General features: G+C 34.4%; 3 protein-coding genes across 4 annotated transcripts; 2 read left to right on the top strand and 1 right to left on the bottom strand.

Moving 5' to 3' along the window:
- The first annotated feature begins 34 nt into the window (after positions 1-34).
- Positions 35-5,746, top strand: LOC657733 (dynein light chain D). 2 transcript variants are annotated; one of them, XM_964175.5, is made up of 4 exons: positions 35-241; positions 462-879; positions 1,073-1,214; positions 4,549-5,746. In XM_964175.5, exons 3-4 carry the CDS (start codon positions 1,107-1,109, stop codon positions 4,708-4,710), a joined length of 270 nt encoding a protein of 89 aa, XP_969268.1. In that variant the 5' UTR covers positions 35-241; positions 462-879; positions 1,073-1,106; the 3' UTR covers positions 4,711-5,746. The 2 variants fall into 2 exon arrangements, with proteins under 2 accessions (XP_969268.1, XP_015836539.1); XM_015981053.2 differs by having other exon boundaries at positions 48-241; positions 462-538.
- LOC103313440 (ribonuclease Y) lies at positions 4,704-7,536 on the bottom strand. Its single transcript, XM_008196716.3, has 3 exons — positions 7,326-7,536; positions 7,091-7,278; positions 4,704-6,950 (listed from the first exon to the last, which is right to left on the bottom strand). The coding sequence occupies exons 1-3, from the start codon at positions 7,491-7,493 to the stop codon at positions 6,557-6,559; spliced, it is 750 nt and encodes a 249-aa protein (XP_008194938.2). The 5' UTR covers positions 7,494-7,536; the 3' UTR covers positions 4,704-6,556.
- Set8 (SET domain containing 8) lies at positions 5,831-12,082 on the top strand. The gene is made up of 6 exons (XM_964319.4): positions 5,831-6,055; positions 6,350-6,468; positions 6,516-6,552; positions 7,536-7,671; positions 11,293-11,646; positions 11,696-12,082. The coding sequence occupies exons 1-6, from the start codon at positions 6,046-6,048 to the stop codon at positions 11,904-11,906; spliced, it is 867 nt and encodes a 288-aa protein (XP_969412.2). The 5' UTR covers positions 5,831-6,045; the 3' UTR covers positions 11,907-12,082.
- The last annotated feature ends 1,905 nt before the right edge of the window (positions 12,083-13,987 follow it).

The raw sequence follows: 13,987 nt of genomic DNA, 5'->3' as shown, positions 1-13,987 counted from the left end.
CTAATCGCAATATAGTCGAATTTTAAGTTGCGATGTTTGGCTTGTGGTGTTTCAAGTCGATTTATTATCGAATTTTAACCCAAAAAAGGTGGAAAAATGTAGAAAAAAGTGCCCCAACACTTAATTCTATTGACCAGCGTCACGTTTTATTGTTTTGAGTTCGGTTTGTTCAAGTTGCGTGCGATAAATTGGTTTCTTGGGGGCGCGTTTTGTGAGACATTATTGTGTAGAATGGTCAGAGGTGAGTATCCGATTAGTTTTCGCCCCTTTTAATTGGTTTCACATTGAAATTTTCCGGAGAAATCGTGGGCTTTGTTTTGTTTTCATGTCATTTTTCTAATCATAGGACGCGATCACGAAATTAACTTGTCGATAATTCGTTAATAATCGAATTTGTTTAAATGCTAGTCTTGGTGGAGTGTTGGCCGTGTCATTCTGCACGATCACTTTTCTGTTTCTAGGCCCCGGGCGCGCCTCCTATGAGCCACAAAACCGTAAAAGCGTCATTTTCAGACAGCTTTAAATTGACAATCAATTGGTACAGTAAAAATTGATTTATTGCATGCTAGTGCATGGTGCACGCCACTGTTCCGTACCCAGCCAACCGGCATGCGTTTGCCAGACGCTCCTGCCAGAAGCCTCTAGCCGGCGACCAATTGGGATTGAAAGCTACCGGTCAATCGGCGTGCGTTTGCCAGACGCTCCTGCCAGAGCCCCCTAACCGGCGACCAGTTGGGCATTTGTCAGTTGTTCGTGTAATTGAAAGCTACTCGTGAGAAAAAATTGAAAATCGAGCTTTTCAACAAGGAGAAAATTCGAAAAAGTGTGAACGTTTGACAGTTGGAGCTTTTCCAGCACTTTTCCGGGGTAAAATCTCACGTGAGTACCGAACGACGGCGAATTAATCAATCAATCAGAGATGATCGCATGTTTGTCAAAAGATTTCGTATTGATAAAACTAGAGCTTGGTTGTGCCAGTTATGGCAGAACTGATCGCCAGAGCCAGTGTCCGAATCAGAGATTTGGGCGCTGTTTACCGAAAGTGCCCCACGAGTAATCGGCCCCTTTGCAGGTCCAGTAACAAGCACCACAGCACCGCCGACAAGATGACCGACCGCAAAGCAGTCATCAAAAACGCCGATATGAGCGAGGACATGCAGCAGGACGCCGTGGATTGCGCCACGCAAGCCATCGAGAAGTACAACATTGAGAAAGTGAGTAAAGCGGCCCCAATATGTGGACACGTGACTCCAAAAACCCTTCGGAAGTAAAATTACTGTTGGGGGCGCCACTGAGCTAGGTCGAAAACAGTAATCATAAATGGCGGGAAAATGGTTATTTGATATTTTGAATTGTACGAATTTTGAGGCTTCACAATGGACAAATCGTAGATTTTGTTAATTTTATACCTAATGAAACTTCAGAGAAAAACAAGACAATTTCTACGAGATCTATGTCCAAAAATTTGCAAAAATGCCTAAAAAATGATTTTAAGTCATCTTGACGAATGTTGACAAATTAGAGATGAAGAGCACGAATAACAAATGACTGGTTCACTTTCTTTATTGGAAAATTATTACAAAGACATTGAAAAGCCCACCTTTTGGAACATTTTATGCATAAATAATCAGCAGTTGTTAATCTTAATTGTAGTTTTTTTGTAGATTTACCGAAGTATGTATTTCATGATTTTTTCACTGGAAGAATTGTAACCCAAAATTCACACACCTCATTAATTTATTGGTTTCTTGAGCTCAACATGTGTTCGCTGTGATATCACCTATAGTCTTTAATTACACAACTGTTTAATAACACTTTGTGATCAGAATTTAAATCTTTTTCACTTTTTATTCACCTTCAAATTTCAACAATAAACACTTTATAGTACCACGAAAAACCGCAGGATTAAAGTCAAAGCTAGTATTTACCACCACATACTTTTAAAGTGATACTCTGTACTGTAAGTTATTAACACTATACACGCAAAATTGTTAAACAATACATTAAATGTGGAATTACGAAATTTTTTTAACTATTTTCGTCATGGTGCAAAAGTTATCACCAGAGGGCGTCTAGTTAATTAATAATTCGGAAGTAAAGTTACCGTTGGGTGCGCCACTGAGCTACGTCGAAAACAGTAACCATAAATGGCGGGAAAATGTTTATTCGGATATTTTGAGCGTTGTACGAATTTTGAGGCTTCACAATTATTACATTGCCAATGCGGAATGACTATTGTATCTTTGGTGGAAGAAACGGATGTTGGCAAATTAGAGATGACGAGGAAAACACGAATAACGATGACTTTTTGGTTCACTTTCTTTATTGGAAAATTATTACAAAGACATTGAAATGCCTACCTTTTGGCATAATTTACGTTTAAGTGTATTAGCAGTTGTTAATCTTAATTGTAGTTTTGTTGATTTATCGAAGTATTTCATGATTTTATCAGTGGAAAAATTCTAACCTAAAATTCACAAACTTCACTAATTTATTGGTTTTTTGAGCCCAACTTTGTCTTCGCTGTGATCCATTACTATAGTCTTTAATTAGACAACTGTTTGATAACACTTTGTAATGAAAATTTAAATCTTTTCCTGTTTTTCATCCACTTTCATGTTCCAACAATAAACACTTTATACCACGAAAAACTGCAGAACCAAAGTCAAAGCTAGTATTTACCACCACGTACTTTTAAAGTGATTCTCTCCAATGTAAGCAATTAACATTATACACGCAAAATTGTTAAACAATTTATTAGATATCAATTAATTGTGGAATTACGAAAATTTCGTTACTGTTTTCGACATAGTTCAAAAGTCATCACCAGAGGGCGTCTAGTTAATTAATAATTATATTTCCGAATGAGAAAACGTGAATTTGAGACTGACAGTTGGCACGTGACTCCCATAACCGGTTTTCAAATCAACGACCATGGCCTACTTACATCAAATGTTGCTGCGCTCCATTAAGGCCGTAACATAACTTGCATTTCCATTGTTGGATTCGATTCTCCTGACCTAAAAAAATGTCTTTACGTGGCACCATCTCTTAAAAGAGTGACGGATTTCATAAATCATTTCGTTATTTTTTTTAAAACAAGCAATTCTTCGCATGATTCTAACTAAATTGTTCATAGTTATAATTTTATTGCTCATAAACCATCACAAATTATACCAAGACTCTTAAGTACAGATTGCAAGAATTAAAAAATAGGGTAAACCATAAGTTAAACTTTGACAGTACTTCGATTTGTATCAACAGGACGACCAAGAAGACAACTTGTGTTCTATTTTCTTGAATAACGCTAGTGATTTTTCTGGTGGCTTCAAATTATATCAGATTTCTGCAAAGGCCTAAAGTTTGGTCTTAAATTAAAAAACTCTCTTACTATTTATACATTTTTTCTAAGCTTCCATAACTTCTTCAAAGTTGTAATTTATACACTTTGTCTTCCTTAATGTGAGAAATCATGAACATTCAACCAATGAGTATTTACTTGTTGGTCCATCTTTACCATTTTCTGCAAACCATTAATATTTTTGTAACAATTTTATTTGACGGATCACAAAATTATTGTACAAATTATTTTGTTTAAAGTTAGGATTTGGAAATTGTCGTTTTTGATAGTTTTTCATTACTAAATGCCAAGTTCCAAGTTCCAAGCCAAGTGCTCAATTAATTCGAAAATTCTATTAAAATAATGTTCCAGATACAAATCTTCAAAATCCATTTAAGAAAAGTACTTTCCAAGAAGGTATTATCTCAAAGCAATGTGCATCTGAAAATACCAAATAATTATTTGCTCTCCCCAAGTTTTTTGAATTTTGTGTTCCTACCTCGGTTCCTACTTTGAATGTTTCTTGCCTTTTATAGTTCAGATAAATATTCACTCTAATAAATTATCAAATTATACTCCCTATTAACTTCTGTTTGTATTTTTTCTGACAAAGTTTGACTGTCAGTCTAAAATGTCAATTAAAAATTATTTTTTTTACGGATTGTGATTGGTCACATATTTTTTGGTTTTGTTTTTGTTTAATTTTCCCCAGCAGATAGAGCTAGCTAATTTTTAGCTAGCTTTTTATGTTAGGAGAATCAGTCAACGGAGACTTGTTATGGCCTTAATGGAGCGCAGAAACATCTGATGTAAGTTAGCGATGTAACGACAAATCAGAATTGGAAGTAATTGGGGCACGTGACGTTGCACCAATTAGGACGCGAGAATTAGAGGCTGTCAGTTGCACGTGACACAACCGGTTATGTTGGGAGGTTAAGTTACAACCACCAATAACTACCATTCATTGATAGTTACGACTTAACAAGAATAGTTGTAAATCAGTTGTAATTAATATGAGAATTTTGCTAACTTTTGAGTCTGAAGTACAGGCATGGCTTGGGAATCTTGTATCCGATGTTTGTAAAATATTGTTATATAGTGTCGTTTTATGTGGTTTTTATCAAGTGACAATAGTCACCCGGTACACAATTTCGTTGGAGTGGTGTTTCTGATTAAATGTGGATGTTGAGCAAAAACGTTTGTTTCAGGACATTGCGGCGTATATAAAGAAAGAGTTTGACAAGAAGTACAACCCGACGTGGCACTGCATCGTGGGGCGAAATTTCGGTTCGTACGTGACCCACGAGACCCGTCATTTCATCTATTTCTATTTGGGCCAAGTGGCGATACTTCTATTCAAGAGCGGTTAAATTATCATTCCCTGTACCAGTATTCCAATGAAAAATTTAAATACTTGATAACAATAACAACAAAAAGATGTATTCTATGTTTACCCAGGTTTTTTTTAGTTTTTATTTCGGTTAATTCCATTTTCGAATCAACAAGTGTGTTTTGATGGACTCTCTCGGTGTGGGTGACTCGAAAATGGATTTCTAAATCCAAAACGTGGCGTGTTTTTGGTGTATATTATATGAATGTTGAATATAATTTTTGCTGGTTGATTTATTTTTATTTTGTGATTTTTTCGGGAAATGTTGATTGGGACGCACAATTCTAGATCGGCTTTAAATGCACGTAAAATCAACATTTCTTGGTCGGCCCTTCCCTCAGTGAATGTTGGTTGCTAAATATATTCATATACTAAGAAACCTTATTCCGTAAGTTGTTAATCTATATATATAAGCCATCTTTACTAAAGTTGTACTTAAGTCTTGTTATACTTGAATGTAGATTATAATTTTTGTTTACTTCTTGAATAATTTATGGAGCGTTTACTCGTGACATAACGTCCATTTAAATTAACAGCTCCAGGTGATATCACGTTTAGTTCTTTTAAATGACTTGAGTCACTGCCGCTACATTTAGAAGAACTAAAATTAATTTTTGCTTGCTTCGGACGATTCTTCCGAAACACGGAGGAAGTGCCACTTGTTCGTTTACGTTGGCAACAACTACAATGTGAATCGTTGCCAACCTAGACCTGGACAAGTGTCGCCACTGTACAAGATATATTTTTGTATAAAAAACCCACGGGATGGGCATGGTCTTTAATAAGCGACTCGCTTTAATTTAGATCAATTAATTAATTAGGCAATTGTTATAATTTAGACGAACTAAATTCAAATAACGCTCTCTTCACTCACTAGCTTAGGACTTTACTGTACATTTAATGTTATTTTACTCTCGAACCTACCTGAATCCCATCCCGAAGCTCTCCTCGACCCTTTAACCCCTTATTTTCATACTATGTAATTTCTATATGTAGCAAATACATGGTTAAAGATTCGACCAGTTTGAATTACCCGCCCTTTGGTGACGTGTAACGACCACTTGCACGTGACCCAAACCGACCAATCGCAACAAAGTCGAATTTTAAAGTTGCGACGCTTGGCTTGTGGTGGTTCAAGCCGATTTATTATCGAATTTTAACCCAAAGAAAGTAGAAAAATGTAGAAAAAAAGTGCCCCAACGCTTAATATTATTGACCCGCGTCGCGTTTTATTGTTTTGAGTTCGGTTTTGTTCAAGTTGCGGGCGATAAATTGGTTTCTTGAGGGCGCGTTTTGGGACACATTATTGTGTAAAATGGTCAGGGGTGTGTATCCGATTAGTTTTCGCCCCTTTTAATTGGTTTCACACCGAAATTTTCCGGAAAAATCGTTGGCTTTGTTTTGTTTTCATCGGCCATTTTTTCTAATCACAGGACGCGATCGCGAAATTAACTTTTTGATAATTCGTTAATAATCGAATTTGTTTGAATGCTAGTCTTGGTGGAGTGTTGGCCGTGTCATTCCGCACGTTTGGGGCGAATTTCATGAAGACAAGCACAATTTTATTCGACATAACCTCAAAAATGACAAGACAAGCAACTGAGCACTTTTGGTTGTAGGTCGTCGCGTGAAGGCCGTTTTCGCATGCACCCGTCCTGACGATTGCTGCTCTCCACACCCGAAACGTCGCGGTCCCAAAATCACACTCGAGACTAACACAATCACCGACTTTTTCAAGGTTTGTATTGGGGGTAAATTGAAAGTGGGTTTAATTTGGTGTTTTAGGGGCAGGACGGGCGTGATGACATCGTGCTGTTGCAAGGTAATTATCGGGGGCCCGATCTGCGGCGACTGCTCTTGCTGGGCAGGGAGCCCCGTTTGTTGGGGCTGCCTGGGATCCCGTTGATTGAGTGTGGGGGCGAGGGGGTGGTGTGCTGGCGGCCGTAGGCCTCCCTGTAGCTCTGCAGCTCGACGTCGATGCTCGGGTTGAAGTTCTTGACGCCGTTTGTGAGCGATTTGATTGGGGGCGGTTTGTCGATTTTTGAGGGGGAGAGTTTTTGCTCGATTTCTTCCTCGCTTTTCATCGAGATTTCGTCGGTTGTGTCTTTTGATTCTTCAGCCTGGTCTTCGTTTTCTTCAAGTTCGGCTGAGGCATTGGCGGGGGAGCCGTTGGAAGCTTCTTCAAGTTTTTCGAGCCCTTCATCCATCGACCGTCGTTTCCTGATAATTTTTGTCATTTAAGGGGCCTGTCCCAAGAAGTTAATAAGAGATAACTCAAAGTTTTTGAACGGTTTTTTTACGACATGAAAGTATCTACATTCTAAAGTCACCTCTTCATAAAGTTTTAAAAGAAAACTCACTCCTCAAGCTTTTGTTCGGTCCCGATTTTCTTGTCCATGATCTCCTCCAGCTCGTGCACCTCTTTGGTGATGGTCGAGAGGAGTTTTCCCGACTCTTCGACTAGACTTGAGTAGTTTTCTTCGATTTCTTTGATCGTCTTGTCGTAGTTATTCTTAGCTAGAACTCTCTGACCCAGACTTTTCGTCAACTGAAAACTACCAAAATAATCGAGAAAATCACAAAGCTCCAACTCACCAACGACAGTTTAAACGATAATCGTTCGATCTCGTTTTGTATCCGACTTTTCTCTTCTACCTGCTTTTCTATTAAAAAATTCATTTCGTTTCGTTGTTTTTTGAGTATCGACATTAACTTTACGATTTTTTCATTGTTTTCACGCAATTCATGCCCAGAATCACTCATTTCATTGTTAATTTTTTAATCGAAAACTTTCAATTTTGACAGTTGATGACATTGATGATGTTCCTAAGACGCCGGTGATCAAAAATATGACGTGCAAGGAAGGACCACCGACTCCACATCGAATCGAACTGTGCCCTGACGAAGCCAAAATTGAGACGAAACCCAAAGCCAAAAAACGGTAATTTTACTATAGGTTTAGTGTGTGTCAGGGAGAGAGAAAACCTACTTCAAAGTGGTGTTGTGAGCTTGAAAAGTTTCAAATAATAGTTGTTTGAAGACTAAATTTTCATAAATTGCAGCAAATAGTTCCCTAAGCTTAGATGTCGTTAAAGTAGGTTTCTTTACCTCTTTCACCATAATATTACCAGGTAAAGTGGATGGTTATTTGACCAAAAAATTCAAATATTACCTAAAAATAAAGTAAGATTTGCCTTTTGTGAACAATTGAGCATGTTTTTTCGCTAGAATTTGTTAAATCGGACCGAAGGTCACTAAATAAAGTCGAAGATAACGTTATTTTTGTTTTTGTTAGGAATTTTTTATATATTTCAACTAAGAACTTAGTTGTGTCTTCCAAAAGAAGCTAAGAAAACAGCAAATTGGTTTACGATGGTTTTGCTAAACCGAACCGAAAAAATAATAAATTGGGTGGAAAATTACATTATTTGTGCTTAGTTTGGGTGTTCTCGATAGGAAACACAATCGTTTCGCTTCGTTTCGTTAAAATAAGTCGAAAAATCTAATTATGCTAAAATTGCCTTTTTTAGGCTGAAAACTAAGTTGTTTTTTTTTTGAAAAATTTTCCTGAAACTGGCTGAAAGATGAGCAGATTAGATGGAAAATGAAGAAATTTCAGCATGTTTAATTGGATTTTTGAAATAAATGTAATAAGTTGAATCAGAGACTTACTTATTTTGCAAGATCTTTGCCTAGTACACTCGACTTTGGGCAAAAATAAACCAAGAAGTCGACACAATTTTTTTAATGATTTATTTTACTTTCACGATTTTAATTTCAAATCTCGCTTTTTTATGAGATGTAAAACATTAGGAAAAATTATCAAATAATTGATCTTGTTTTTTTGGGAGGGTTTTTGTCAGAAATGCGAAACATGCATGAGATTGCATGAGTATAAAAGCACATTTTGTTCTTGAAAATTTGTTAAACTGTACCGAGTGACTAAATAAATGAAATAAAAATAAAATAAAAAGACTTTATTTCCTTAGAATTTTTCACACTCTTTAGCCTGGAACTCTCAATTTTCTTATTTTCTTTAAAATGAGCCAAGAAAACAGTAAATTTGTTTACAATGGTAAGATTTTACTAAATCGGTCCGAAAATCTCTAAATTGCCTTAGAAAAAAAATTACATTATTTTTGCTTTATTCATGTTTTAGCATTTAGCACTACTATCAGCAGGAAACGCAGTTACTTAATTTCGTTAAAAACAAGCTGAAAATTTACCAGATTTAACTTAAATTGGTGTGTCTTGGATTTTTTGCATGTTTAGATAAATTTTTCGCTCAAAGTGGTTAAGAAATTGAAATTTTGATGGAGATAGATGTGATTTTTTTGTTTTACTGGATTTCCACTGAAATACGTGGATTTCGAACGATTTATTGTTTAAATAGTTGCTTTGAAATACCTCAAATATCTTTATTTTTATTGAAAACGACGGTTTTTGCATTAGTTTTTTTTTAATAGTTACATTTCCTTACTAAAACCCAGAGAAATTGCTCAATTGTTCAAATCACCTTACTTTAGTCTAACCGACGATTTTTGTTGATATAAGTTGATTTGTTGAACCAGAGAACACTTTTTTTTTGCAAAATATTGTCTAAAAATTACAGAAAATATCTAAATTCATTATATTTTGCTTGTTTTACTTGATTTTAAAAATTTTAAAAGTTTAACTTTTTTTTAAATGGTCTTAATTTTATTTTTTTTTGAGCCTTAAGGCATGATCTTAAATCTTAAATTTGGGTTTTTTGCGGAGATTTCACCTACTAAAACCTTCGGAAAAATCATCAAATAATATTATTTTTCGAACGTTTTAGTTCGATTTTATCATAAGCACGATTCTCGCGGAAAGTTTTGTTAAAAACGAGGAGAAAAATCAGCAAATTACGTCAAAAAAGTGTAATTTTTTCCTTGTCAATGTTGTAATTATATACTTAAAAAATAAAATACTCAGCTGAACACGTACCGTTCATTTATTAAATTAATAAAGGTAAAATAGGCCAAAAAACCACATATTTATCGAAAAATGAAATTATTTTTGCCTTTTTTGATTATTTACCGAATCAAAAGCCAATAAATAAAGTCGAAAATGTCAATTTTTCTATTTCCTTACAATATTCAAGCAAAACCTCAATTATTTCCTCTGAAATAAACAGCAAATCATTTTATAATGGTTAAGATTTCACCGGTCGAAAAAGCACTAAATTATATTGAAAATTAGATTATTTTTTCTTGTTTATTAGCAAAAAATCCAATTTTTTTTAATCATTCGTTTAGCTGTAATAACAAAGTTTAATTTTTTTAAATGAGAATCATAGTTGGCTATGACATTTTCGAAAAGCTTATTTTTTTCTGAACTCAAAACAATATAAATACAGTTTGATATTTTTAATATTTTTGATAAAAAATATATTTAAAATATTTGAAAGTAATTGGCCATGGAAAAATTATTTCACATAAAAGGTGTGAATAATCTAGAAATTTTGTGAACGGTTATTAAAGTAAAAAATGTGAAATTATAAAAATAAGCTAAGTTAAAGTTATTTTCAATTGAACAAATACGAGCGTCGCAGATTTTAATTACATGAAAATGTGCAGAAAATTGCAAACGATGTGTCACTACCATTTGATGACACTTTTTTATGATTTAATGAAGTTCAATGGAGGTGACGTTGGTAATGTTATGTATTTTTTACCGCAGATGGAATTTGATTTTGTTGTTTGGGTTGACATTTTTTTTGTAAAATAAAGTTTTATTGATACGCAATTTTACAATTAATAAGATTTTTCTTCTTCCGACATTTCATGTTTAAAACTGGAAAATAGAATGACAACGTAAGCTTGCCATTTTAAATATAAAAACAAATATTTTTTATTAAATGCACAAATTTGATCTAATAATAATTTATTATGCTGTTTTTGAATTAATTAGGGTTTAAAACATCATTAAATTATAAATACTTGTTGTGTAATACAATTTTCATAGTTTTAATTAAAAATCCAAAAAAATTTCATGGCCTACTATAAAGAAAAAGCGAAATGTTTTGTTTTTTCTTAAATATTTAAAATTAATGTATTACACAAATAGACATATCAAATCAGAAAAAAATAGGCTTTTCGAAAATGTCATAGCCAACTATGATTCCTATTTAAACAAATACAACTTTATGTTATTACAGTTAACCGAATGGTTGAAAAAAATCGCTTATAACATTATTAGATTCTCTGAAAAAAGTGCCTCTATAATGTCTTTGTTTCAAATGTGTATCTTTTATAATAAGGAAGATATGATTTTTTTTAAGATTTCGCTAAAATGTCAACTTCTGTTTATAAGTCGAAAACAAAAGACGATAGCGAGATGAGGTTTTGACCAAAATTATTTAACTTCTTAATTTCGAAGATCCCGTATTCGGACATTCAAAATGCAGCACCCTGTACTTAAAGCAAACGAATTATAGAGGTTTCACTGTATTTCAAATGAATTTTTATAAATATGTTCAATTGCAATCTCAATCTCATATTTCACATTTCTTTCACTTGTATTTTTTACTATATTAAAGGTTGAACTGTCAGCTGTCAACCGACCCCAAGGACAACAACCACAAGGTCACCGACTACTTTCCGGTGCGCCGTTCGGTTCGCAAAACGAAAAAGACGGTCATGGAAGAAAAACAAAGAACTTTAGAGGAGTTGTTACGAAACGGCGTTGAAGAAGGTCTCGAGGTCAGGATTTTCTCGGACAAAGGTCGCGGTGTGGTCACTTCGCGCCCTTTCACCAAAGGCGATTTCGTAGTTGAATACAGTGGCGACCTCATCGACATTAACGAAGCGAAAAGACGCGAATTGAAATACGCCCAAGATTTAAATACTGGGTGTTACATGTATTATTTTAAACATAACAATCAACAGTATTGGTAATTTGAAATAATTGCAATTAATTGTGTTTTAATTGTGATTTTTCAGTGTGGATGCGACCGCCGAAAGTGGTAAGTTGGGGAGATTGGTGAACCATTCGCGGAACGGTAATCTCATCACCAGGACCGTAGCGGTGGATAATAAGCCCCGGCTTGTACTTATTGCAAAGGATGATATCAAGGCCGGCGATGAGATTACTTACGATTACGGTGACAGATCGAAAGAATCGCTAAAGCATCATCCGTGGTTAGCCTATTAATTTATTTGTTTTTTTATTTATTATTTTTTCCTTTTTTTGTAATTGTCGGAAACGTGTAGAAAGGCACAGTTTGTTTTAAAGTGGTCACTGCCTTTTTTATCTTATTTTTTTGTGAATGTACTTGGATAGAAGCAACGGTTGACTAAAGATTAGATAATAAAAGATTTGTTTTGTGAGGAGTTTGCAATATAGCATCCTGTGGTCCTTGTCCTTGAAATTGGGGGGCAATTTCCCAACTATGAACCCCACGTTGGGCGCCTATTTAATCGCACGGTTGTTGTTTCAGAACGTTGCCAATGCAAAATGGAGGTGGTGGCACGTCGGGCGCCATTTTTTAGCTTGTTTGTAAGTTTACTGGGGTTTATTTTAAACGGCAATGCGTTGTTTTCGAAAAATGCGTGTACTCAACGTTGGGCGCCATTTTTTACTTGTTACATTTCTGTTTTGTCTAATCATGGACGAGTACAGGTAATTCCAAGTTGTACCATCTCCCAAAAAATAAATACCTTTCGTATTGGAGAACAATTTTTCCAGCGCAAGTGCGCAAGTGATAAAGTTTTAAAAGCGCTGTACTACACATCCATATTAGGAAATTATAAATGCGTTCTAATTCTCTAGGTTTTTGCAGTTTTATTGAATATCTTAGATTAGTTGTAGCATTATAATTAAAAAAAAATCGCGTATTAAATTTGAAAGTTCACCTACACTTTGTTACTTAGAAGCTTATGAGGCGTTTGTTCGCAACAGCAGTAAGTGACAAACTGAATAAAATTAAAGGGCACATCTATAATTTTAGTAAAGTAAGAATGTATTTGAATAAATCCCTATAACAAAAATGTACGTAGTTTAGATAACTAGTCGCGAAAATGTGAACAAAACGTTTGTCTGCTTCAATAATTTTTTACCGAAACGTAATATCTAATATGTAATGAAGAACAAAGGAATTAATCCACAACAAAAAAGTAATTACATAATGATATCCGCTTCAGTATAGTTTCATCGTCGAAATATAGAAAAAACAGTCATTTTCAAATCACAGAAAATTAATTACGACAACTAAATGTTTATTAAAAAAAGAACGATATTTGGAAATAAAATTAACTAGACACCCTCTGGTGATGACTTTTGGACTATGTCGAAAACAGTAACGAAATTTTCGTAATTCCACATTTAATTGATATCTAATAAATTGTTTAACAATTTTGCGTGTATAGTGTTAATTGCTTACATTGGAGAGAATCACTTTAAAAGTACGTGGTGGTTAATCATAGCTCTGACTTTGGTTCTGCGGTTTTTCGTGATATAAAGTGTTTGTTGTTGGGATTTAAAAGTGGATAAAAAGTGAAAAAGATTTAAATTTTCATTACAAAGTGTTATCAAACAATTGTCTAATTAAAGACTATAATGTAATGGATCACAGCGAACACAAAGTGGGGCTCAAGAAACCAATAAATTAGTGAAGTTTGTGAATTTTAAGTTAGAATTTTTCCACTGATAATATCTTGAAATACTTCGATAAATCAATAAAACTACAATTAAGATTAACAACTACTAATACACTTAAATGTAAATTATGCCAAAAGGAAGGCTTTTCAATGACTTTGTAATAATTTTCCAATAAAGAAAGTGAACCAAAAAGTCATCGTTATTCGTGTTTTCCTCGTCATCTCTAATTTGTCAACATTCGTTTCTTCCACCAAAGATACAATAGTCATTCCGCATTGGCAATGTAATAATTGTGAAGCCTCAAAATTCGTACAACGCTCAAAATATCCGAATAAACATTTTCCCGCCATTTATGGTTACTGTTTTCGACCTAGCTCAGTGGCGCCCCCAACGGTAACTTTACTTCCGAATAAAGGAAGGTTTGTGAAATAAAACTTTCTGACTGGGCGAAAAATAAAAAAAATAAAATACACTTACCTTTTGACATCTTAAGTTACGGTGTCTGGCAAGATATTAAAAATAAAATAAATATATGTCAATATCACTTGAAGATGATAAATAAATAGAATATGCTTATTTTTGTGGCATCTACTTCCGCTACATGTAGCAAGACATTAAAATTAAATTAAAGACAA

This window comes from Tribolium castaneum, chromosome 8 (assembly GCF_031307605.1).
Source record: "Tribolium castaneum strain GA2 chromosome 8, icTriCast1.1, whole genome shotgun sequence".
Classification (NCBI taxonomy): Eukaryota; Metazoa; Arthropoda; class Insecta; order Coleoptera; family Tenebrionidae; genus Tribolium; species Tribolium castaneum.
This window is presented reverse-complemented; position numbering and strand designations above follow the sequence as displayed.